Here is a 27,684-nt window from a genome sequence, read left to right as displayed (position 1 = left end):
AAAGTAAAACGTGTATGAAATGTTAACCCTAAAATCAAAGGTACCCCCCCCCCTCTATGACATAAAATTTAACATAACAGGACTACTAGTAAATGAAGCAACGTGTGTCGATGGAAATTACAGCCGGAACCTAAAGAATATACACTATAAGCAGGTGAAGTAAAAATGGCGGTACTCACTTAAAAAAGGGTAAAACGCACATGTATGACCTCCAGTTGGAGCACAGGCGAATCCCGTCCAAATTATCACTTCTGAATCCCCAAAATTCAATCGTCAGAAATTAGAAATTAGAATTCTACCCTTCGTTCCAGCTTTTTAATCGACGTGTGCTTCGATTCTGCTTACGAAGAAAAGAATTGAATATGGACACCGAAAATTAGGGCGAAGAATGCGCCCAAATATCTGCAAGGAAACTCCTCCAGTGAGTGGTGCCCGCTATATGCCGCAGATACAGGGGTTCTCCGACAAGTAAAAATAAATCGTTACAAACATTGCTTTAAAAAATTGATGTTATGATGAGAAGACCCAAGAAAAAGGTGCCACCACTAAGGTTTGTGGGCGACATAAACAGTAGGTAGTGGACAGTAAAGCTATGGTTGGAAAAATACAGGCATGGTACCTACAAAAAATCGGAATTAGACTTTATTAATAAATACTCTACAACTATGAACTTAAACATAAAATTTAGCCTCTATTGGCAAAACGCACAAAACATCTTACGGATCATATCCCTAAATATACGAAAATGTTCATTAAATCTATTAGCCTCTGTTAAATCTTAATGCTATTGTATATTTTGAAAGACAACCTGGGTATTGTACTATGGTTAATTTATTACTATGGTAAACGTGCTAATTGTTTGATAAATGGGAAGAAATGGCACAGTTTGGTGATAAAATTTCTACAATCATTAAAGTAATCACAATGAAAATACTAAGCTTGCTGAGATCAACATTTTAGTGGGGTGCATTGGACGCCGACTTCGGTACACCTACATTCCATGCAAGGACCGGAAAGTTCAGAAATAATCCTACCGACACGATACATCCGTCCGTAGATGTTACAGCCGGCCAGTTTCAATAATCCTACACCTCCACCGGTCGATTTTTGAGAGCTTGGTGTTGGAGTCGGTGTTGTGGGATTTTCGGGTTTGGTGCCGGCAGTTGTTGGTGTGCCATAAAGTAGAAGGTCTAGGATGCTGTGAATTGAAAGTTCATCCTTTTTACCCGGTGTAGTTGTTGGAATGACCGTCAACTTTTGTGTTGTTGGTCTAGTTAAGTAGGGGAAGTCTACCATTTGCAAACTTGGCGCTGGTTCTGTTCGTATTACATTTTTAAAAGGATCGCGTGTCGTCGCACCTTCAGCAAGTGTAATGATATCTTGAACATTGATGTCCATACGATCCTTCGCCATTGTTGGAGATTCGCGGGGTTCTGAAAGGCAAGTTTAATCCTATGAATCCAATGAAGTTACTCACCGCAAACTACGCGAGAGCAACAGCTGGACACTTTATGCTCAGATGATTTCGAACACATTTGGGCAGGAGACGGACAGGGTGGTTGCTGACAGATTATGTTACCGTAAAAGCAAACGCAAACGATGCAGTCTTGCTCGGTGGCGGTTTCGCGATGCTTAATTTCCCGACCATCTGCGATGCAGTTATCTGCAATTTTAACCATTGCATTTCTCTAGAAGAAGGTCATGAGACAGAAATAATAGTGACTTATACCTACGTTCGTGAGATTTGACCATATTAGTGATGGACTGAGATGTGGTTGCTGATGTGATGATCGAATTCGCCTTCTCGTAGTATTCGGGTATCAGCGGCGGTTGTTTCGGCACGAATCCTCCTGTAACCCAGATTAATCTTTTCAGAATGAAGCAGCAAACAGAGAATTTGGTAAGCAGGCTGAAAGGTGCTCTCACTGTCTGTGTGTCTGTTTACAACTGTTACTATGGTAACTCGCGAAAGTACACGGATTTTTAAGCCGCGCCGCTTTAAGTTGCCACTTGGATGACTTCGTAAATGAATATAGTGATTTAAAAAAGAATACCACTACATGTCCAAAATAATAATTTCATTTTTCAAGTCAGTGATGAAAGGAAGGTGATTTTGAGATCACTGCCATACTACCACCCAAAAGATATCCTACAAAATCTAACTACGCCTTCTTTTAGATACCATGCAAAGAACGGAAAGTGTTCAAGGAGCGGTACTGCTCATACTGCAGATACTGAAATACTGCGCCCACTGCCAACATAGTTATTGGTCATCAGTACTGCAACTGGTATTCCATGATTAATAGGTCCTATGGGTAAGGCTACAAAATTTCGCAATGTTTCTAAAAACATATATTTATATATTCTTGTTTTTAATTTTAATATTAATTTTTAACCACAAGAAGAAAGCAGACATATGTGCAGAGATGCTGCAGTCGAATTTCAACCCTCTTCCGACGCAGGACGCAGAGCACATTCGCGAGGTCGATGCAGGACTGCAGCGCATATTGGAAACATGAGGTGGTAAGGAGCATCAAATACCATATGTCACGCCGGCCAAGTTTTGCAAGATCGTCCTACATCAAAATAAGCGTCGCGCTCCAGGACACGCCAACATCAATTATAGGACCTTGCAGAACACATCGAGCACGACGCTCGCACGTTTAATGCAGCGATCTCTGAGGTACTTTTCCGACACTTTAAAGGAGGCAATCGTCGTCATGCTTCCGAAATCCGAAAAGGGGATATCCGACCGCAGAAACTAAAGAACCATTTCAATTCTTCCAAAGCTAGCCACAATCTTCAAATACACTTCTGTCAAAAAACAATACACTCATAGACCTCCACCCGGAGTAAATCGTGTCCACTCTACAAACGATCAAACTCATGGACATGGTAGCCCAGTCGTACAACTTATGGAAGATCACCTTCGCAGCACCCTTTGACAATGAAAAGGCGTTCTGTAGTGGCCGTGATTGCACGTGCCAACCGAAAACGGGTTCTTGCCTTGTGGGCGCGTGTGAGCGATATCCACGGAGCGCGATACGTAGCCTGCCCGAGTCCGCAATCTACTGCCGCACGTTTCTGTCAGCATCCACTAGTTGGTGTTGCTAAACGGTCCCCGGGTGTGCGACGTTGCCACGCACAACACTGTTATCAATCCTACGCTACACCTTCGACAGGGTATGGACCCGTTGGAGAAGCTCCACCAACGCCATAACCTACTTCAGTCGTATACAGTGACGTTCCCATCAGTTTCTTTGAGAGTGTACTTAGTTGAGCGGGTGGTTGTGATGTTCCCTTTAAAACGCTAGGGGGGGGGGGTCATCCCCTGACAAGTTTATAAAAATTTGATACTCAAAACACAGTTTCAGCGCTCTAAATTGGTAAAAAAACGTGTTTGCGGATAACATAAGACCTTCAATTCGCTTCATGTATAATTATCATGTCCAGTGGCGCCCTGATTGAGAGTATACGCTATATGTCTAACAAATCCTTGAGAGTATACGGCGTATATGGAGTATACCCTCTATGGGAACACCACTGGTCGTATATCTGGACATTAGAAACGCTACACATGCGGGCGAGTCGCAGTAGCAAAGGAAGAAAAGTCCCAGAGGAGGGAGAGGAATCAGCTGCAACAGCAAAAACTAATATAATAAAATAAAGAAAAAATGCTTAGCTCTTATAAAAGCGGCGCCATTAATCCTCCATAAGGCCGATTCACATTATCGGTCACACCACGGCCCGTTCAAGTGCGATCAATTATTATCGCGTGTATTTCTTTTGGCCGATTCGCATTATCGGTCAGGTTATGGTCAAAGCATGCCCACAAGAAATATATGCGCTACAATAAATGACCGCGCCGTGATCGGACTGTGATCTGACCGTATGACGTGACCGATAATGTAAATCTGCCTATATGGTTATGGCGGGATATGGGGGATATCCATACGCCTCCTATGAGGATGATGTATCGTGTGGCATATGCAGTGCGGACGAAAATAGATTCCCCACCCCTACAATGGGAACCGTTTGAGATATCGATTTGATTTGAAATTGACGGGGGGGGGGTAAGTTCATGTTCATATGAAACCCCATTATCTAACCACAGCTACTCCCCAGTAGCATTTGCGCAAGAATGAGCCTTACAAGTTTTCGCTTCTTTTTACTAACTATTCTGGTGACTTTCGTGTTGAGGCCGGTTATGTTATGCTGAACGTCAATTTTTCTTGGAACGAGTGTCTTGTGAATTAGGAAAAATATTCCAAGAACGAGCTTTTGGAACCGAGTTTTCCAGTACGTTGTGGTCCTTTTCTTTGAGGCATATATTTCGGAGTGGATTTTTTTTATAGCTATTACTGGATTTTTAGGAGAGTGAACCTGTACTTGCGCATTGTGCAAAACGAATGTGGAGTCACCCTACACTATTCTATTTAGAGCCGTAAGGAATTTGACCACCATCACACGTAAACCAGCTTCGTTTGTTTACCTACCTTCAGTCTTATCAGGAGGCGAAAATAAACTGTAGGGCGGCGCTTCAGTCACCCGATCAGGATATAAAGAATTCTCTTGGTCGCGACCCTTCAGATCGAGGGCGTCAGCAGCTACGAAGGGAATTATCCTGCAAAAGTGTATGCAATAAATGCAATTGGCGAGTACTACGGCTTACTTCAAATTTGGTAGCGATGGCGGCAACGTCGGCTCATCATAGTCGTAGTCCTCGTAATCCTTGTGGTTGGTGATCGTACTATTTAAAATTGTCTCAATATCCGGCGTAAGTTTTTTGTATGGGGTAACCGTAAGAGTGTTCACTTTAACTTTCGATTCCAAATCAACTTCGGTATAGTCAAGTGCAGTTGTCGAGAAAGTCGATGTGCTATCGATAGCTTCGGTGGAGGTGGCTTGGTCATCTTTTTGCGATGTTCTGGTGGTGTCGTTATTTTTTATGCAATCCGTGGTTGTAACAACGGCCGTCACTGCCGTCGAGTTCATTCTAGTCGCCGCCGTTGTAAGTGAAGTTTCTGGGGCTTCATCTAAGGTAGACGAAAGTGATGTCGATGTTTCCCCATTAAAAGTTGTCGAAAGATCCTCGGTTAGAGTTGAGAGTATGGTCGATAAGACATCGGTTAAGTTAATGTTGGTCGGTTGCTTTGTTGTGAGGCTTGTATGGACTTCTGTTACATTGTCTTCTATTTCATTGTCGTTACCGAAAAAGGAATCAACTATTTTCATAAGGTCGCTTTCGTAGTCAGACGCTCTTAGTTGTTTATTTGTAGTTTGTTCATTGGTTTTCAGCTTAGGCGTTGTTGAATCAAAAGCGGTGGTTAGTAAAGGCCTTTTATACCTTGTATTCTGAAATACGTAATTTGTCGTACCAAAAGATAGTGCTGGTTTGGTTCTTCTGTCACCGGTGCTTGGGCGCGTACGTACGTCAAGGATTGGCTCTGGGCCGGAGGTATACTTTTTACCTATGCTTGCGGTTGTAGATTCAGATGTAGTAAAGATGCTTGGGTCGGTATTACTCGCACCTTTCTGATTTACTGTGGTAGACTCAGCCACAACGTAGTAAGTATCAGAGACGTTCTTGCTTGGGAGTAGTTGTACTTCCTTCCTCAACTTCGCGTACTCTTTACTTACAGTTGGATGGTTGTCATAATTTACTTCTGCCTGTATGTCGAACGGACCATCTTAAAAACAATTATTGCACCAGCAAATGAGAGTACGACATCTACTTACTGCAGTTATAACTTTCGGGACAGCACTGACCAGGTTTGACGACTGGAATGCATCCCAAGATGGCGGGGGCGCACGATAGAGGCTCACATCGCAGAATTCCCCTGATGCAATAACAATTGTCGCATGCCGAATGCCCGATTCCTACCACTTTGCTTCCCTCCTCGTATTGTACACCACCAACTGCACATGTACCTAAATATGCCTAGGTTAGTTGTGAGGAAAGTGAACAGTTTCGTTACTTCTCCAATGGGGCATTTGAGTTGTTGTGCTAGTGGGAGCGTAAAATCCAGTGCAATTGTAACGTACTGGGCAACAGTTGTGTTTTTCGAAGATCGGAGTGCACCCTTCCAAACTCAGAAGGCACTTTGGTTTTATACACGTCTGCTCACCTCCAATGCAATAGCAATACTCACATAGGCTCGAGGTTCCCATTGCCGATCCAGGACCGTAAACGGTACCATTTGCGATACAAACTGAAAAAAAACAGCGATACAATTATGATTAGGAAGTCAACAAATTACCATTTCCCATTAGCTTTTTATGGCCAGTTGGAATTTGAAATGTATCTGATCGTGCCTCAATTCGGTTGCCCGCTGGGTTGTCTAAAACATTGATAAAATGCGTTAAAATTTCTAATTGTATAATTTATGGTACTGAGCGATGACTCATGGCCGTCTAGGTTTTATCCGATGGTGATTAAGTAATAGTTATTAAAATGTTAATCGAGTTTGCGTACCTGTGCATACTAATTCGGGACAACAGGTTTTATGTCTGTGTAACGCGATACAGCCCGACGGAGGTGGATTAGGAAACTTGGGACATACACGCAGATAGCAAACGAGAGTACCTTGGCTACAGGTGCAATTCAAGCACGATTCAGTCGTGGGCACTTCCTGACCTTCTTTATGACGCTCGTTCTCGAACCAGCAGTCTGAAAAAAAGTTCGCATAAGATTAATTTAATGCGCTAAATTAGCGACGTATCAGTTTTTTGGCCATTAGCTCTACTTTGCATAAATTACAACTTAAGTGTTCTGATAGAAAGCAACAATAAATCCTTACAAATGATAGTCAATAAATATTTATTAGATGGAACGGCCGATGAGTTCAAAAATTTAATGGCAGTTTCATCTCTGGTCTGTTATTCTTTAATCTTTGACTAAAACAACCAACAATCAGCACGTGTTCCATATGGCTTGCCATGTCTCTCGTTGACTCTGGAAGTCTTTGTTCCGTACGGCTCAAGAGGCAAGATAATTATGTATCTTTCCGATTCTTTAAATTGCTTGTAAAAACCAGGGGCGGATTAGCTAAACATTGGGAATTGAAAAATACACGGTAACAATTTGTATGAAAAGCTGAAAGCATTAGGTGTCATCGTTGAGGCTTATTCCGACAACGGAAAATAGATACGCCACTTGTTAAAAGGCACCGAGATGTTTCAGTACCTCGGCGACTTCGTAAAAACTAGTCGATTTCCACAGTTGTAGTGCAATTCGTGTTGTTGAGCGACGTTTAATCATTAGAGTCGTACGTCTACCACACTCACGACCCTCCTATTGTGGACGGTGGGGTGCGGGAAGCTTGGGAAAGTGAGATGGGGAATATGTATCGCAGTTTTACATTATAGTTGTGCCTCTTTACCATTTCTCACTCAAAGGTATTTTTGAATCGTAAGTATGACATCCAGATTCCACCCAACATGGTGAACATGGTTTTATTTGTCAAAACGCATTCCTCTGTACACCTTCAAAGCCTCAAAGGTATAAGGCTACCTATTACAAAGTTCAATAATCGAGGATAATTTCCCTAAACGTAGTTGAAAACCGCAGAAGTTGTTTGGGACGGAGCGATTGCGAATAAAAGCCAAACACTAGCACATGCTCCTTTTATTTAAAAAAGGCGTTAAAAATAGAAGTATAATTAACATACAATTTGGGATTTTTGGAGTAGTTCCAAAATAAGAAATTTTAAATCAGTTGTTTATGTGGAATTAGGTAGTTGTTTTGTACACCTGTATCATTTTCTCAAGGGTCAAATAACAGAAAACTGAATGTGTTAATCGATATTAATACTGCTGTTAATAATATATACCGTTTTCTAGATAAAGGCTTTTGAATTTTGAAAGAATCCAAATTTGGGGCTTTGTATCTTGATAACTATACCAAATAGAGATTGCGTTTGACTTTCTAAGCATAAAGACGTACGGAACGGTGCTGCGTGCTGTGTGAGTTAAAGTGCAAACGATAACGATAACGCGACCGCGAGGTTGCTGTATGGCTATTATCGCGAGTGATAAAGACACTATACACTTTTGGAAATCAAAGAGTTAAAGCCGGTCGCAGGCCTTCGGGTCTAGCGATTAAAAAATGTATCAACCAGCATTCATAAACGCTTCAGGTCAGTATTATGATATTAATACACAACCGTTACCACAGCAGCAACTAGCTAATTTGCCCCCACAATACCCACTACAACAAACAGGATATGCAACAGCTGTCACCCAACACTCAAACTTCAATATGACCCCCCAAATGCTTCAAACCTGCTAAAGTAACACACTATCTACAAGAATACCCACAATAACCAGCTCAAACAGAACCAGAGTGGCATAAAGTTGAATACAAAAAAAGACTGCGATCAAGCCCAGAAGTAAGCAAACCTGCAAAAAAGCAAACGACTTTGTCAGAATATTGGTTGCATAAACCAATTACTACAAAAAACGCATACGAAAAACTATCAGACACAGCCGGCGCAGACTCGGAACCTGACGAAAAATCCACAAAAACACCAAAAGCTCCCCCAATTTTTGTAAGCGGAGTAGAAAGTATAATTCCACTTAAAAACCTACTGAATACAATAGCAGCAGACACCTACAACCTAAAAATACTAAGCAATAACCAAGTAAAAATACAAGTGACAGACCCAAAAAAATATCTTGTAGTCATGGAGGAACTGCTAAAGAAAAAGACACAATGCTACACCTATCAGTTGAACGAAAACAGAAGCTTCAAAGTAGTACTAAAGGGACTACACTCAACTACAGATATAAACGAAATTAAAGAAGAAATCGAAGCAAAGAATCACAAAGTTGTAAGAATAAATAACATACTAAGAACACAGCACGAAAGAAATACAACAACAAAAATACCCACATCATCATTCTTCGTTGAACTAGAACAAAATGAAAACAACAAAGACGTCTACAAGATCCAGTACTTGCAACACACAAGTGTTCGATTCGAACAACCATATAAAAAGAGAGACATTCCCCAGTGTACAAAATGTCAAACCTTTGGTCACACAAAAAACTACTGCTATAGGCAACCTAAATGTGTTAAATGTGCAGGCGATCACCTAACGGGGAACTGCACATGGACTGAGAAACGAAAAGATGTTGTCTGCTGCAACTGCAAAGGTAACCACCCCGCAAGCTATAAAGGATGTATTATAAGAAAGCAGCTACAACAGAAGCTATATCCTGCTCTTAGAGAAAAAACTATAAAGGAACAACAAAACCATCTAACAAATCCGACATTGAAAGCGCAAGTTACTATCCCACACCCTAATGCTCAGCCCTATATGCAAATGACCAATGCAAATACACAAAACCTATCCCCTAATCAACCTCTAGCAGCACAACAACCCATGGTTCAACCCGCTCACTATAACGACCGCATTACGAAACTTGAAGAACTAGTAGGCAAACTATCAGAAAGGATCGACACAATGCTCAATATTATCACAGCTCTGTTAGCCAAACCCAACAATGGCTAACTCTCTAAAAATAGGAATATGGAACGCCAACGGCTTGGCACAAAGAAGCCAAGAACTAAAGTACTTTATATTGCAACAAAACATCGACATATTATGCTTATCTCCGAAACGCACTTTACAAAAAAAAGCTACCTACGCATGGCTGGATACTCTATATATGAGACCCAACACCCAGATGGATCGGCCCACGGGGGAACTGCAATATTTATAAAAACTTCCATAAAACACTACGAAAACGAAAAATTTGCGCGAGATTACCTCCAAGCCACCGCCATCACCATAGAAGATTGCGCTGGGCCTATAACTATGTCAGCTATTTACTCACCACCTAAACACAACATAAAAGAAGAGCAGTACACCCAGTTCTTTAAAACCTTAGGTAATAGATTTATCGCCGGGGGCGACTACAATGCCAAGCATCCGTGGTGGGGCTCTAGATCGAATGTGCCAACACCAAAAGGCAAGCAACTCTACCTAGCAATGCTAGCTAACAATTTAATACCGCTTTCGACTGGCGAGCCGACTTACTGACCTTCGGACAGACGAAGAACCCCCGATCTTATAGACTTTTGTGTGTTGAAATCCATAGCTAGTTCTCACTTGACCATCCATTCATGCTTTGATCTGTCATCTGACCACTCACCTGTACTCGTGACCTTAAGTACAAACGCTATACAAAAAACAAGACCACCAAAACTCCACACCAAAAAAACTAACTGGTACGTTTTTAAAAACTTACTAAGTAATATTGAATAATAAATCAGATTTATTATTCAATGGTAATATCCACTACGTTCCGCTACTCAAAACAACAACTGAGTTAGAAGTAGCAATTGATAATTTAAACCACTTCATCCAGGAGGCAGCTTGGGCAGCGACACCATCAGAAAAAGAAACGGAATCCCAAAACCACTGCTCTGCTAACGCCAAACAAAAAATAATGGAAAAACGTAAACTGAGAAAGCAATGGCAACAAACAAGATCACCACATGATAAAGCCAAACTCAACAAGGCTGTGAAGGAAGTGAAGAAGATCCTCGAGGAGGAAAGAAACACAGCTATCAACAGATACTTACAGAGCCTCTCACCAACGCTTGACACCGATTATTCGCTATGGAAAGCGACAAAAAATATTAAAAAACCACAACAACGTAATCCACCGCTAAAACTAGAAAACAACGAATGGGCTCGAACGAACAAGGAAAAAGCGCAAGCTTTTGCAGAGCACTTAGAGAAGACATTTACACCTTTTCCTAGCGAGGCACCAAGAGAGGAAGAAGATATCATACACAATTATATTGACTCGCCCCTGCAAATGGAACTGCCAATAAAAAAGTTCAAAGTAAAGGAGGTCAAATATATAATCAACAAAAATCTCAATCAGAGAAAGGCGCCAGGCTGGGATCTTATAACTGGTAAAATCCTTAAAGAACTACCAGAAAACATTGTTAAAACAATCACTGCGCTATTTAATGCAGCACTACGACTAGAATACTTCCCGATATCATGGAAAGTAGCAGAAATTATACTAATACCAAAACCGGGTAAAATCCCCGAAAACGTGAGCTCCTATCGACCAATTAGTTTGCTGCCCGTCCTGTCCAAGGTATTCGAGAAATTGATACTAAAAAGAATAACTCCAATGTTGCACCAAAAACAACTAATACCAGAACATCAGTGTGGCTTTAGGGAACGGCATGGAACGATAGAGCAGGTACACAGAGTAGTGCGTCAAATAAACCTGGACCTAGAAGAAAAGCGATACTGTTCAGCGGTGTTTCTAGACATATCCCAGGCGTTCGACAAAGTGTGGCACCCAGGGCTTGCTGTACAAAATCAAACGCCAGTTATCACACAACATATATAGATTATTGAAATCTTATTTAAGTGACAGACAGTTCTACGTAAAGCAACAGGATGAATGCAAAAAACTATCACCCATACAGTCTGGTGTCCCACAGGGAAGCGTTCTTGGACCAGTCTTGTACCTTCTTTACACAGCAGATCTACCGGTATCCTCAACTACAACCATAGCAACATTTGCGGACGATACGACTGTGATGGCATCGCATAAAGACCCGAGAAGAGCATCAGCTATTCTTCAGAGTCACATAAATAAAATCCAGAGCTGGCTACGAACATGGAGAATAAAAGTCAACGAGCAAAAATCGACACATGTGACGTTTACAATGAAACGAGACAGTTGCCCACCAATAACCCTAAATAACCAACAAATACCCCAAGACACCAAAGCGAAATATCTAGGAGTCCACCTGGATCGAAGGATGACGTGGAGACAACATATTGAAGCGAAAAGGAAACAGCTGAACCTGAAACTCAAGACGATGTATTGGCTCATAGGACGACGGTCACCACTAAGCTTGGAAAACAAAGTTCTTCTGTATAAGGCGACTCTAAAGCCAATTTGGAGTATTGGTATTCAACTCTGGGGCTCCGCATCAGCCTCCAATATCGAAATCTTGGAGAGATTCCAAGCAAAAGCCCTGCTCTCTATGGTCAACGCCCCGTGGTTTGTGACCAACGCAATAATTAGAAGAGACTTAAAGATTTCTACAGTGAAGGAAGAAGCGCGTAAATGTAGTGCGAAGTACAGTGAAAAACTTGCAGTGCATCCAAATCGATTAGTGCGTAGGCTAGTTAACGAATCCAGTGATACGCGCAGACTAAAGAGGTACAAGCCATCAGACATAGTGAACCGAAATTAACTGAAATGTGAAAGTGAATAAAATAAGTCAATAACTAAGATGTTAATAATTAGAGGCACGATTTAATGGAAGACTGCCTACATGTTATTAATGCATTAATGCATTATTGTGTTAAAGCATTATTGTTGCTATTACATTTACTTAATGTTCTAGGACAGATTGTAAATAAAACTGGGAGATAAAAAAAATACTGCTGTTATTCAGATGGACTTCGTTATTATACACTTGATTAGATTACATTGGTGTAACTAATCTAAACGGACCATTTGAGCTTGGAAAGGGTCCACGCGGGAGTTTTCCCAGAAGCCTGTCTAGCAGGAGACCTTTAATGGGGTTTATCAATTACGCGATTTTAAGGGTTGACTTATTATAAGGTATACATGGTGGTTTAATTAGTGAGCGGGTTTCTCCAAAATGTTGATCGCGCCCATCGAGCCCGAGATAAGGCAGAGTTAGTGTGTTACGTATCAGTTTCTGATGATTTCGATCCGTTTTATGACTCAGCCTGTGAGACGCTTACGCTAAAGAATCTGGCAGAGATTAGAAAAAAGTGCTGATGCCGTGGTTTCTAGCTAATTGCGTTTATTAACGAGGGATTGGTTGAGAGGAGGAGGGTTGAAGTTTAGTGGTTGAACGAATAAAGATGGCCCCTGAATCCTTAGCCTCCATTTTGAGGGCGTATTCTGTAAAATTTAAAAAAGTGGGGATTAAAAGAAAGAAAGGATTTCAAACGGCATTATGCGGGTCTAACCAATTACATGGGATTATTCAAAAATATCCATCTTCGACCCATTGATTGGTTACTTCCTCATGCTAACGAAAAAAAGCTCAACATTAAATGAAATCGCTCTGTCATAAAGTTTGTATACATTCAAAATTGAAGTAGAATTACACCTAACCTGAATTTTAGAATTACAGTTTATAATTTGTGGACTGTCTCTACATCTTAATTTTATTGCCCTTGCGACTTTGGTTAAGATAATGACAATTTGTCCATGACCAGGGGACGATTTCAACTTAGCAGTACCCTGGATGTGGAAATCATAAATATACTGAATTCCACTTTCCGGTAAGGAATGTTACTCATATATTCACGTGTTGGCTGTTACAAAAGGGCAAATTGTCGCAATCCAGGTTTTCAGAATGCAATACAACCATTTTCAGAATCTGGGTAAAAAAAGGAAGACAATTAATGTATAATCAGTCGTGATTATTAGCGAATTGAAAATATAAAATTCAAAAAGTCGGTAAATTAAAAAGCTTGATGCGATGGGTTCCTTCGACCACTTACACGTGATGTATCGCAACGCAAGTAGCATTATTATGAAAAGATGAACGGTACATGACAGGTCATTATAAAACAACAAACTTATTAGATTGCATTGTGTGAATAATGAAACATTATGTCTTACAAAAAGATCCAGGTACATGGTTTAATAAAATTAATTAGCTACCTATTACTAGACACAATGATAGTAATTAGCTATTCTAATTAGTCAAATTTGTGAGAATTTTTTGTTGGTACCTACGTGTTAAAACTCGTTGGGCGTTTTTCGTAAAATACTTTAATTAATTAATAACAGATTGCATCTAGGTATATAATGTACTATGTACATTGACAACTATTATTATCAAAGAAGGCAAAATAAAGGAGATGTGATTGATTTATTTTGCGGTCGATATTTATGAAGTTCTTGCATTAACGTTTAAAACTGCCAATACAGAGATACATTTGATTATACCAATGCGTAAGTATTGTGAACCAAAATATAATTGTAGCGCATCGAACCATTTTCCGTGACAAACCTAAGTATAAAAAATGATCAGCCACATAAGCGTACGTGATATTTTATTGCGAAAGTTAATTACCGAATTTTAACGGAAAACTGTGTTGCCATTTCGACGAAATTATCGTCGTGCGTGCGTTATCAATTCATTGTGAGTTGCTTTGAAGGGCATGTAAAGCTGGCGGTCCAGTCAGTCATACGACTCTCATTAAGTCGCACAGACGGCTGTTGATACGATCTGAAAACGTCTGTACCTACGGAGTGCCGCCCGCGCTCATAGATACGATACGATACGATACGATTACGAGCCAAAACCAATAATAACCGGTGTATTTATGCAAAAGGGAACTTCGTCATGTAGTTGAATTTACCGGACGGCTGATTTATATTCAACCGTACATACAGTGCTAATGCACATTCTTAATAGATACCTTTTCGTTTCCTTGCAGCTGCGTGAATTGTTACCGCGAAAGCGTTGTGGCTAAAGTACCTACACAACGTTTCGTTGCGCTATCTGGAGTGGCTAGTTACTATACAAAACAAGTTTATTAATCAAAATTGTGCACCTGTTTTGTGTATTCGGTTAAATCAATTTTGAATAAAATGGTAACCGGTAAAACATTTAAAGACAATGAATTCGCATTGTTGCTGGCTATTAAAATCCTAAGTTATAAGGATAAATTGATATTTCTGTACTGCGGAACATTGGTAAATTCTTTCAAAAGAAGAACATCAACTGTCAATTGGAGAACATTTCGACTCGTCGTTAAATGTAAGTTCTTTGAATATTTTGCATTGTGTAAAAATATGAGTCGGTCGTTTTGGGGACTTTGTATAAAGAAATTTATGCTTAAAGTCAAATTAACATGCCTGAATAAGTCGGCCCACGGGAGTTTATTCCGTGAATAGATTTGTATATCTTTTGTGAACGATAAACGAAACCAAACAAAAGATTTTGGTGATTTTTTCATTAAATCACCTCTTCGAAAGCAACATCCTCAGCGCCGTATCTGAGTTAACAAAACAGCATCAATAACGAAACGTTGCGGGTCATCACTTTACACCATTTCATTGCAATGTGATTTTGAGTGACCGGAATTTCAACGCAGGTTGCAATAAACCATCTCTCTTGGGCATATTTGAACATCGACTAAGCAGGCCCGCATACAAAATCCATACAGCACAAGATCACAGTAAGTAATGAATAGAGTAGGAGAGGGCCACGCAAACGCTTTCTTAACCATTGTTGGAAAACCTTGGAAACGTTCTGACAGCGTTCGTTCTTAAGATGGGAAGAGAGGGCGCTCGTAAAACTTGTTCCGCAAATTGTCGTGGGCCGCTACATAAAATAAAGATTATCCTATAATAGCCCATTTAAAACAGGGGAAGAAGAAAGCACCAATGGGGAAATATAACCTGGGTAGTCCTTTTGAAAGAATAGCGATTGATATCGAGACAGCTACTGGAAACATACATCTTGGTGACCGTGGATTATTTCAGTAAATTGACAGAAGCATAGGACCGACTACATCAAGAAGGTGACAACTATTGCAACTGTTCCAAAGTCTGTTAACTATTGGGAATTTACAAGACCAGAACCAGGGTTTTAGACGCACAGTCACACGGAATGGTGAAACGTATGAATAAGACTGTTAGTTAGTTACGTTAAAGTTATATTCGATCAGCAGAGTAATTGGGACCGATATCTGCAGATATGTATTCCTGATGGCACACCATTTTGCAGTGCAGAAAACCACAGGACGGAGCCCAACTTCCGTGTTGTTTGGGCGGAAGCTCCAATGACCATGTGATTTCACATTTGGAACAAGACCCGGTCAAGAAGAAACTGTGGGAAATGTACGTGCAAAAATTGCGTCAGAAATTGGACGGCGCGCCGTCCTTGTTTGTCATAAATAATAATATGCAATTAGTGAGGCATAAACAAGCTGAATGTTATGAAGGCCCAAATTGGTGGGCATCAATCCGGAGATCTGGTTTTGTTATATCCTCACCAGAGGAGACGCGGGCTCTCCTCGAAATTACAAAGAGCTTGCAAAGGCGATGTTTCAAGGACCCGGGGTGTTTCCATCCCAGAAGAACCCGGCAACCATTTTCTAAAACGGTTAACTGTTTCTTCTTCGAAAATGGAAGAAGCACGAAAGGGGCACCGTGCAAGTACCTCCATCGAGATCTAGAAGCTTTGCGTTTGCTATATAAGATAAATTGAATTGTGTTTAGTTTCAGTCTTAATATCGATGCTGAAGTGATAAATAGTGAAATTCGCTTCTTATATGTTATAAATTTACGTTATATAAATATTAAATAGTATGCGCCATTATCTTTGTGCTAGTAAAACAATAACATTAGAACGTGTTGATTTCTTACCTTGAAATATCAATCATAGTGATTTTTAACATAGATGATTTTCATTCCGATTGAGTCATTGTTGAACGATAGCATAAGTAAGGCTCTCTAAATGTGAGTAAGCTCGGTCGTCATATTGGACCCAGCCAATGGAGGGAGTTGCCTTGTCAGCTGGTGAATGTTTACTAAACGTTGCTCTGTTTTTATAAATTTTCATGGTTGTATTGCCATTTTCGTTCTTTCGGAGTATAAATATTGCTTGTGTAGTGCCGAATTGGTGTAGTTATATATCAACGTGCGGTAGGAAGAAGGAATTAATAAGTATTTACTTCAATTCGGTTACATTAATTTAATAAGGTAAACTATTTACATTACTTGATCTTGATCGTTATTCTTTTTGTTCAAGGAATGTGTTGCCTTTGCCCCTAAATGTGTTTCTGATGATAAAGTTTGCCAACTCAAAAATTTCTTGTAAAATTAGGTTAACTTCTTACATGCATGTTTATCAAATTCATCAATTCAAATCATATACCTACATTATCACGTGTATTATTATGGCAGATTATCAAGAAAGCATTTTAAAAATGCCCTGCTGTGCAGCTCCAAATTGCAGTAACCGATCTGAGAAACGGTACAGTCTATACCGAATCCCAGCAGATGAGCCTCGGCGGTCGAAGTGTGTGCAAAACATGACACGAGATCGAGCACCCGATAAATGGCGAAAAGTGAGAGTATGGTTCTTCGACAGAAAAAGAAACCAGATTGTAAATTGTAATTAGTTCCGAACTTTGTACCTATTTCTAAATGTATGTAAATTTTGAATGTTTTTCATATAAACCTTTTTACCTCTTTTCACTCATTAAAATAAAAACACTTAATTTAAAAATTGGGCTGAAATATAAAAGCAAAGAACTGTATTAATTTTTGTTTTTGCGCCATTTTCCTTGGGTAGCAAGTCGACACTTGTATGAACTTATTTGAATACATAAGCAGCTGACAGCGTTACTCGCTCCATAGGTTGGGTCCAAAATGGCCCTCGAGCATACCTACCTTTTTAGAGCTCTAGCATAAGATCATGTCACATTAGAACTTTAGAAGACATTTAACATAGTTGGAACAGATCCGACATGTTCCATTACAAAAGTACAGTAGGTGTGAATTTCGGTCGGTTGTCATTAACCCCCTACCGCGAACCTTATACGATATCTATAATGATTTAACCGCCTACTATTTTTGCAAAATTTGACATGACGGTAGGTGTTTGGGGCACCCCATTGATACTGCCGAAAGTGTGTGTGGGTCATTTTTGACCGCGCCGCCTAATTAAATTGGGCGTTGCTTAGAAAAAAAACGGCAAATTTATTGATCAATGAAGAACTATTGAATGCGAATCTAAATTTAGACGTATCTTTCCTAGATTACGTAATAGTTTGTCATTCACTTTAACGTAAAGTGAATGAACCGTATACATGTTTATGCAAATATCGCAACATAAACTAGTTTGTCCATGTAGTACGTCTAGACCAGGTTAGAGTGGCTAAAACGATGGGGTCTTCAGGTGTAAATATTGCGGCAGTCGTGTTAGGTACCGTTATCGGTCGTGAACCTACGTATATATTTAATAATTATTTCCCACAGTTTTTCTGATTGCAATTTAACTGGTTAATATATTTTAATGCGGCGAGCTTTGATGGCCTCCCTTAAGTTAAAGTGTACGTGATAACATCAAGGTGGTCTCTCGCATCAATTGCGTTTCGACTGAACACCTGGTGCTCGAATCACACTGTCAGAAACATCTTATGCTCTTCTTGTAGCAGATTTATAGGACGGGTCGATTGGATTTCGTGTTCCCTTCATCTGCATTCGAAAATGCATCGGGGATGCAGTCCATTCATAAACCAGTTACGTTGCATGCGAGATGTACGCGTACAGTTACTTTTTGGGAACATTGCCTTTCTTCTTTTTTTTTCATATTCGGTAAACGGCGCATAGGTGGTCTTTGCGTTTAAAATTTGCTGCTCGTTAACATGGAAGTAATAAATATTAAGTTTTTGCTGAGCGATTTTTACGACTGCCCACACGAAAGGGTGTTTTTTTTTCACTTTATTAAACCTGCCGATATTCGGTTAGATTATTAATCAGATAATTCATTGGTTTAATCTATATCGCTAATAAGATTTAGTGAAGATGTAGCAAAAAGTATCAGAGAACACCTGTTAATCTAGCTGCCACTACTTCCTGTTTTTTTAAGATTGCCATTTTTACCACACTTCGCCAGTTTTCACACCGAATGCGACTTGACCGTGGATTGAATTGTATTGTAGTATGCATCCAGATTATTCTAGTAATTATATCTAGGAACATGACGGAAGTGCCAACTATTTTTTCTACAATATCTGTAGGTAATTTTAATTACAAAGAAATACCGCGACAGGAAATTGAATAGTTTATGTGACACTCTTTTTTCAATTAATTATAAGATAATCATGGAACGATTTCATATATAAAACACTTAATTAGTTGTTTAATTGTTCCTCGTTAAAAGTTCACTGAAAAAGTGGGACCCTTTTTGTATAAGTACTTAGATCCTTCCCTTTTGAAAATTCATGATTGATTGATTGAAAGAAAATTATTCAGAAAACCACTCTTACGAGTGATCTTTCCGTTTATCGATCTTGTAGTTGACATTGAAATCGCACGCCGACAATAACAAAGGGAAATGTATCATTTTCATATGCAAATTGGCAGGCAAAACGAGAAAATTTTAATCCACATTTATTAATACAAGTGAAGCAATTACTAATGATGCCAAAACAATCTGTATTTTCCAGTATTTGTTTAAACATTTAACCGGTTTCATGCCTTCGTAGGTACCTAATCAAGTTTTATAATTTTTATGTAATTACAGCGAGAGGGAAACTAAGTGTATTTGTATTCCAGATTTGTTTACATTTTACAAATAGCTGTCGTTCGCCTTTTTAGGACAATTAAAAGTAAAGCGATCTTACCGGCTGTCACCGCAACAATCCAAAAAAAGTTCAAAATATACCACAGTATCGAACGCCACCGCACACGAGGCATGTTAGAAGAGGTCCGTTGAAGAACTGACTTCTTGGAGGTCCCCATCTTGACACGCGCTGCAAGAACCTTTACTTTATTCTTTTTCTTGCATTTGTCTATTATGCAATTCGATTAAGGAGCCTTCTCACAGCTTGACAGATCAATTTGCTTGCAAATTCGAAACGTTTCGTCTGCTCAAGATTTAAGAAAAAGGCTGTCAAGCGCGATTTCCGTTTATCAATCTCCGTTGCATCTTTTTTTTTGTTAATTAGATTAAGTGTATGTTTGATTGCAGTAAACCTTGAGGTCGCCCAAGGCTGTTGTCAAAGCATGAGATGAGAACACCGCTTGCCCACACTAGTGTAAGTAATTAATTTGCATTGTTTCATGTTTCATAAGCGAAAATTAGGAGTAAATTAAAGAGACTTCAATGGGAGATTGCGAAAGAAACCCTTGTTTAATTAAGCAAATCTATCCCATCAGATCGCGCAACCTTATTATACTCTAACTCAGCCTCAGTTCACTAAATTTTTAATTAGGAAAATGCCGAAGGCTCGCATTTCCTTAATGCACGTGTTCATTTATCGGTTAATCTGAGACGATTATCAAATTATTGTTTCCTGTTTAATTACATTCAGGCCATGCTCAATCAATCAGTGGATTCGCCGGGGCTATTATTACATTCCATGTACTACTTTATCCACGTACCTAATGTCTGTTTTCCGTCATCACTTTGCATACTAAAAAATACCTGGACGAAAATCTCCGAAGGGAAAGCCAAGATTTTTACGCAGTCACTCGAAAACCATGTACATGTGCATTTAGTTATTTCCCATAATTAATAAATAATTGCATTTTGAGTTTTCCTAACAAAATTGGTAACGAAATTGGATTAAGTACTACCGTCCTAAGATCTGGATTAAGGCCATTATTTTAATGAGAGTTTGGTAGTGTGATTCGTCCTATCGTCCAAAGAAAATGGCTATGTGCGTTCTATTTATTAGACGTTTAGAAGAATCTAGGTACTGTCATATTATTTTCAGGAATTCGCTTTCGAAAATTCGCCCTCCGAGTATTCGCCCGTTAAAAAGGCTTTAAAAAATTTGAAATAAGCACTCAATTCTAAAGTGTATATTTCTGGTAATCACATTGACCATGGTATGTTGGTATCAAAATTCGAAACAATTTTCTTCTAAAAAAATCCGCCGATAGAATAAAGGTAATTTGGGAGTTTTGAATAATTTTCTGGAATTTGGACTTAATTTATTTCACACTTTAATTGGTTGATTAATTGGCGAACTCACTTAGTCAATTATTTTCGCGGTTTCGCGGATTTAATTGAATTAATTTAATTAACATTGAAAGTAGACTTTGATTTTTATCAATTAATTAATTCTAGGGCGCAATAGAATCGAGCCAATTTGTGGGCGTGGTCAAGCGATTCTCGTCTTTTTCTGGATTTATTCGCGTAATTTGATTTGCAGCGTTTATTGGTGTTTTAATTTTGATATTTGTTTATTTGGCCTTTATTTTTGAGTGGGCGGGGGTTTCAGCCAAGGCCGCTCTACCAAACCAACCCACTATACATTTACAAAAATCCATGCCCGAAGCCGGATTCGAACCAGGGACCGCAGCAGAACTGAGCCACACGGGCCGACGCGACGGATTAATTAAATTAATTTAATTAAAATTGTATGAGATGGGATATCCGATGTCGTAACCGATATCCACTGTGCGTATTTTAAAATGGCGATATCCTGTGTGAAATGACAAACTATCCATCTCTCTTACACATTAATGCATCTTTGTCGCACTCACTCTTTAAAATTTGGAACACCGATTTATTTACCTAGGCGGTAAATTGAGACGTCTCATATTAATTGCACAATTTGGGCTCACGAAATGCTGGGGACTTTTATCACTATTTTACACTTGCACATTATTACTATCTTACTCATAAGAAAGTTTGTCACACTAATACTATTGAAATTAGGAAAATTCGCAGATTGGTAAACAAAAACGTCAAAACAAACTTGCATTTATATTTATTGTCAGTCCTTAAATATATATTAAGCGGCTTTGTAGTTCAGTGGTAGAGCGTTAGGCTACAAACCCGGAGGTCGGGCTGAGGTAGGAATTTTTCATCTGTGGGAGAGATGGGAATTTCCTTAGATGTTTCGAGCATTCTGCCGGCTACTCCGAATTAGGTTTTCCTGCAGTTTTTCTAATACGCCAGGTAAATACCGGAGTAGTATATAACAACTTAAGACCTTCTGCAGGGGCACCTCTAAAAAAGCATTATGTGGATCACTCTGTAATTGGGCGTAAGCCGGTTGAGGGTCTAGAACAAGAGGGACAATAAATCAATGCTATTAAAATAACTCTAGGTGTTTTATAGGTACTGCCAATTTCAATCCGAGTGACCGAAGGGAGGGGTTTTATCGGTCAGAGTCGTTTAATTAAAGTTTAAACTATAAAACACTATCTTCAAGATTTTTTATAACACTGAAAATAGAAAATAATTAAGAAACGTCGTACTACGTGCTGATGTACTACTTTACCTTCGATTTTTCTCTTCGAAGGTCCCACGCTGCTGATCCCTGTGTATATAAGCTTCCTTCCTTCCTTAATGTATTCCTGGGGCGAAGAAAAATATAGCCAGAGCAACCAAATAAGAGAAACGAATCCCAATTTGCAGACAGAAAGGTAACTACCATTCATATTTATAGATAAACTCCCCCTTATACAAAAAAGGAAGAGGGCCTTTCTTCGAAAAGTTGCTATTTATATTCTAAATATGGGCACTTGAAAAGATAGTTACAGACTGATCATTCTATAAGTATGTGCATATTTCATGTGATTATGATTTGAGTGCCTCAACCGAGTTTCACCATAAATCGAAAACTTTCCAATGATTAATGGGCATCCACATGAGCGCCGCACTATTTTAAAGACTCCTGGGTGTTATTCTTTTCAGCAAGCGAATTGTTTTACTTGTTTACGAAAAAAATGCAATTATTAGGGCCAATATCGAGGTGTTTGAATTTGTGAGGGGCGAGGGTCATCGACCCCCGAAATTAATATGCAGGTGTCGATAATTTCCAAGCAGCTAAAAGCTAATCTACGCAATCCGTACATCCGGCGACTAATGCAATCTGTGACGAGAAAATAATCAACGTGGGCGAGATTCCAGGACGATAAGATACAAAATACAAACTTTTATCTTTATTTCTCGCATCTTATTCAGGTTATCAGTGAATCGCGTGAAGTAATGAATGTTTTGTTTAATAATTTAGATTTGTTTATTTAGAACTAGTTGTCATATTGTTTACTAAAATAAATTTAATTATCTGGCCAGTAGGTCTGTTTTTGAGTTTAGTTAGGAAATAGGCTTTTGTCTTGTTGTCAATCATAATAAATGTATTCAGTTTCACGATTCCTTACAAAGGGAGTAAAAGGTTTATTTCAAAAGCACGGTAAAAACTCGACGAAAGCGCATTTTCCCCGCGCTACCCCTTGGCATCATCTAAGGGGGTTTATTTTGTAAATATTCTTGAACGAAAAATCACTATCTTCCATGATGTTACCTATAATCCCTTCGTTGGTTAATTGCAGAAATCTGGCTGCTTGAGAGGTCTCACACTTTTGGCTGTGTCACTTTTACTTATAATATAATACCTGAACTGCTGCCACGCGTGTTTACATTTTCAACGGTTTTCAATTCACTTTCCACGCAATTTGCCGTTTACATCGATCGAAAGGTAGTTTATGAAACGAAGAAAAAGAATCTTATCCGCTTTAGACGCGTTGGAAACAACCCGTCAGTATAATAAATAAAGCGTTATATAAGAACTTGTAAGATGAAGATAATTTGTAATCCAACATTGGCAAAATGAAAGGCAAGAGTATTGAGGAGCTGTCAGATGAATTCTGTGAAATCAGGGAAACTCGTTCTTCGAGCTTGTTGCCGAGGACTTCTTGTTTCTTTGTGTCAATTCCGATCGATTTTTTTTGGGTAAATCATTACATTTATTACAGTTTTATAACATTTGCAGAATACTATTTGAGATAAAATAACGAGCAATAAAATACATCAGCAGTCACTGTCATTACTTAAATGGAGAAACGATTTTGCCCTATTCGCGCATTGTGTGCGTTGCATTAAACTGAATTGTATTTTTTCAGTACCTTTTTTCTACAATAGTCGTTCCGATGCAATTATACAAACGCATATTCTTTTTTTAAAATCTCACGTCTGTAATTGGTATAATTAGGAGCTTTATTTATTTTTGCGGAGACACAGTGAAACGGAAGAGCATAATTTCAACGTCCGTTACAATCCTTTTGTTTCGCTTTTGATTTCACCTTATTTTTAATACGGAAAGTCACCTAATGGGTCCGAAGATTATCGAAAATATACAAAAGAAAAAAATCACAGTTATAAGAGAAGAGGCGGTGCGAATTGAACTGGAAGGTACTGTCAGATCTGAACAGTTAATTTGTGAATATTGCGATATACGTACGCTAATTTGCAATTTTAATAATTGAGCCGGTAATTGTCAGTTATGGTATCGTTAAATCTTCTTGGTATATTTTTTCTTCAGCCTTCATAAATTTTCCTCGCTATTGACAGTAAATAATTAGATGTCAGCAGGCAAAACTGAAAGGTGAAAATGAAGAGTAGAAAAAACTTGCCTTTTCGGAGGATATGCAATGATTCAAACACACCGGTTGTGTTTGTTGCGACAGCACTGCTCAAATGCATGCCATAAATACGACAGCAACTCATTTTTGATCGCCCGTTACATACTTTATAGTTCATATATTGTCGATCGATACAATTGTTTGTATTGAAATTTAACTGCTAGTTAAATTTAACAGAATGTGGAGAAACTTATCTTTATAACATAAAACTTTAAAGTTCTAAATTAATTCAATAGATCAATTCAAAGTAGACTCGGCAGTCTGGAATGGTAAGCACACTCTTACCAACTTAAAAGTAATCATGAAATATGGAGTAACAAAACCACACATTTCGACGAAATTATGTGGACTTTGTATTAAGTGGTACAAAATTTAGGGGTTCTCCCGCAATTTTTTTGTTGAAAACGCTTAATAAGGTGCTCTCTTCTAGCATTTTTATCAATTTCATGATCGTACCTGGGGGGATTAATAACGTCACGTAACCGTTAGATTCTCTGAATTCTCTGAAATACTGTTCAGTGGTTACAGCGGCAATTTCGAGGGGCCCATAGGCGCAAAATATGTAAATCCGGCCCTGGTCGGAGGTCGATTACACTGGTCCTATTATGAAAGGAGAAAAAAGGCAGATGTAACAGTTTTCCAAAATCTTACATTATTCCATTTTTTTGTTTTGTGACGAGACTTAGAGCTCGTGACCGTAACCGTTACCACGGTGGTAACGCCGTAACGCGTTTTGATAAAAATGTTTTGCCTTTAATGTGTAAGTATACCTATGTTACGCAATTCCGAGTCTGTTTAAGAAATATTCATAATGGCTGGTCATTGTGATAAATTTGGGGTGCACTTTCTTTTAAAACTTAAGGGAAGAGAAATAACTACTTCTGCCATCAGAAGGAGCTGTATAAAAATTTTTCCCTTCTTTATTATACAATTACCTAGGAATTGTATAGAATACCTGAATTATACAGATTGCCGGTAACCAAGCACAAATTACGTAAGTGCGGAGGACTGGGAAAAAAGTAGAGTTCCAGCTCAATCTCGATCGAAATAGTGTGTGCGAGTGTACCTTCAGTTTTTACGGTAGTACTATTCTAAGTGAGATTGCCGCCATCGACGAGTACTAGAGAATATAAAATCTTCTGTGCAACGTTTTGTAAATCGCGGTATAAGTAAACCGTTCGTGGGTCTGAATTGAAGTAGGGCCATATTTTTGGACTAGTGTACAAAATGGTGAAAACCGTGGGAAAATATTACGTCTGTGCAGTCGTAGTTAAGCAATCAGAAACGCTTAAGTCGAATTTAACATGGAATTTTGCTAACGAAAAAACTCAAATAATAAGCGGATCAGTCAGTGATTTTATTCCGTTTGAATTCGGTCGAGGTTCGTTATCTCGAGACAACTTTGCACCGGAGTGGGTGTCAGGGATCTGACGTAGCACCCCGAGAGCGATCCAGTTTCCAAATTTTCTTGGAGGGAGCCTTCTTTTTCAAAGGAGACTCATACTATTCGCAGCCTAAAGAATAGCTATAAGGTGTGTGTAAATATTTTGTGTAAAAATTTTTTCTTGAGCTTTCAAGCTTTACAGTTTCCCTCTGTAACTCTCCCTGCATAAATCTGGAAAGATACAAGGGAAGCAATAATGCGATCCAATGAAATATTGATATACAATTCAACAACAATCGAAATCAATTTTAATAAATTTAATTGGTAGCTATCCATCTTATAACGACTCAAAACGGGGTGAAATTGACTAAGTGGAAATTATAAAAGCACTAAACCTTCCCCATACTTCATTTAATTGTTTCAGATTTTAAATTCAGACATTATGTGACAGCACAGCGACTATAGTTTCGACCCTGAGGTCATTATCAAGCTGAAAATTTATATAATTTAAATAATTTGAAACAATGACTAAACCTTAAGTGACCTACCTTCAGTTTGAAGGAACATATAAAAGTAGTTGAAAATTACATATTAATTGGTAACATTTGGTTGATAATATGCTGTAAAACATGTGTTAGAAGCGAGTCTAGAAAATAGTTCTACTTACGGGAAAAATTACTTATTCGAACATGGAAACAATTACAATTACAATATTAACAAATTTAAGGCTTTTTGCCCTCACATTTTATAAACAATTGTTAAATTAAAATTGAACGAGATGGACGCAGCCATCTTGACAAGCAAAGTGACATGTGCTGACTAAATACGGCAGGTTAAGTAACTAAAGGGAAGGGGCAAAAGCGGGAAACTTGAACAATTTAAAAAATTAAAAGGAAATAGGGCCGGATTGGTTATGGGACGAAAAAAGAAGAAAAGGAGAAAAGAATGTAACATAGCTTACATTAGGCTATTGTTTTTATAAAATATTTAAATTAAATGGGCCAAAATACCGTGAGTCCCAACGACTACCTTCAGTAGAAACAGGGTATTTTGGCCCATTTAATTTAAATATTTTATAAAAACAATAGCCTAATGTAAGCTATGTTACATTCTTTTCTCCTTTTCTTCTTTTTTCGTCCCATAACCAATCCGGCCCTATTTCCTTTTAATTTTTAAATTGTTCAAGTTTCCCGCTTTTGCCCCTTCCCTTTAGTTACTTAACCTGCCGTATTTAGTCAGCACATGTCACTTTGCTTGTCAAGATGGCTGCGTCCATCTCGTTCAATTTTAATTTAACAATTGTTTATAAAATGTGAGGGCAAAAAAAAGCCTTAAATTTGTTAATATTGTAATTGTAATTGTTTCCATGTTCGAATAAGTAATTTTTCCCGTAAGTAGAACTATTTTCTAGACTCGCTTCTAACACATGTTTTACAGCATATTATCAACCAAATGTTACCAATTAATATGTAATTTTCAACTACTTTTATATGTTCCTTCAAACTGAAGGTAGGTCACTTAAGGTTAGTCATTGTTTCAAATTATTTAAATTATATAAATTTTCAGCTTGATAATGACCTCAGGGTCGAAACTATAGTCGCTGTGCTGTCACATAATGTCTGAATTTAAAATCTGAAACAATTAAATGAAGTATGGGGAAGGTTTAGTGCTTTTATAATTTCCACTTATTTAATAAATTTCCCTGGCTATGCAAAATAAATGTCCATACATCAGAACTTAACGTTAAAATTGATATGAAACCCCAATAAATCCCCTAACTCGACAATGAGTAACCTTCTGAACTTCACAACAATTCGCAAAATGTAAATTGATATATCGAGCACAAATTCGCATCGATATTAATCAATATAAACTGACCTTACCTTTAATGAAGTCAACGTTGTCGCAGGAAAAGAGATCTCGAACGAAACAAAGCTGTAACAGAAAACTGACAAACGCAAACACGAGTCCTATGCCCCGGTAATTAATGCCTGAAGGGCCTTGGTCTACTCGTAACTAACTTGAAGTCGGCTACGTTACATGCACAACTGCTTCATGAGGAAAGCAGTATACTTAGCCAATAGAACAACGCGTTCAAAATCGATCATATATCGCCAGAAATTACATTAATTTCCGGCAACATA

The 27,684-nt window shown here is 38.6% G+C and overlaps 1 protein-coding gene across 1 annotated transcript; it reads right to left on the bottom strand.

The window, feature by feature from the left end:
* Positions 1-622: 622 nt before the first annotated feature.
* Positions 623-19,482, bottom strand: LOC116175793. Its single transcript, XM_031494092.1, has 10 exons — positions 19,401-19,482; positions 6,476-6,670; positions 6,261-6,341; positions 5,979-6,212; positions 5,740-5,931; positions 4,673-5,690; positions 4,497-4,624; positions 1,734-1,850; positions 1,478-1,663; positions 623-1,433 (listed from the first exon to the last, which is right to left on the bottom strand). Exons 1-10 carry the CDS (start codon positions 19,471-19,473, stop codon positions 949-951), a joined length of 2,709 nt encoding a protein of 902 aa, XP_031349952.1. The 5' UTR covers positions 19,474-19,482; the 3' UTR covers positions 623-948.
* Between the last annotated feature and the right edge of the window lie 8,202 nt (positions 19,483-27,684).

Source organism: Photinus pyralis, unplaced genomic scaffold, assembly GCF_008802855.1.
Source record: "Photinus pyralis isolate 1611_PpyrPB1 unplaced genomic scaffold, Ppyr1.3 Ppyr1.4_LG7, whole genome shotgun sequence".
Lineage (NCBI taxonomy): Eukaryota > Metazoa > Arthropoda > Insecta > Coleoptera > Lampyridae > Photinus > Photinus pyralis.
The sequence above is the reverse complement of the archived record's forward strand: the minus strand, read 5'-3'. Positions and strand labels throughout refer to the sequence as shown.

What these genes read in the sequence shown, in the direction of transcription:
- LOC116175793 (XM_031494092.1), bottom strand. Translation starts at nt 19,473, where the DNA reads ATGCCTCGTGTGCGGTGGCGTTCGATACTGTGGTATATTTTGAACTTT. An exon ending in TCCCGAATTAGTATGCACAG is followed by an intron (nt 6,342 to 6,475) that starts GTACGCAAACTC and finishes TCAATGTTTTAG; the next exon opens with ACAACCCAGCGGGCAACCGA. An exon ending in TATGGTCAAATCTCACGAAC is followed by an intron (nt 1,664 to 1,733) that starts GTAGGTATAAGT and finishes TTAAAATTGCAG; the next exon opens with ATAACTGCATCGCAGATGGT.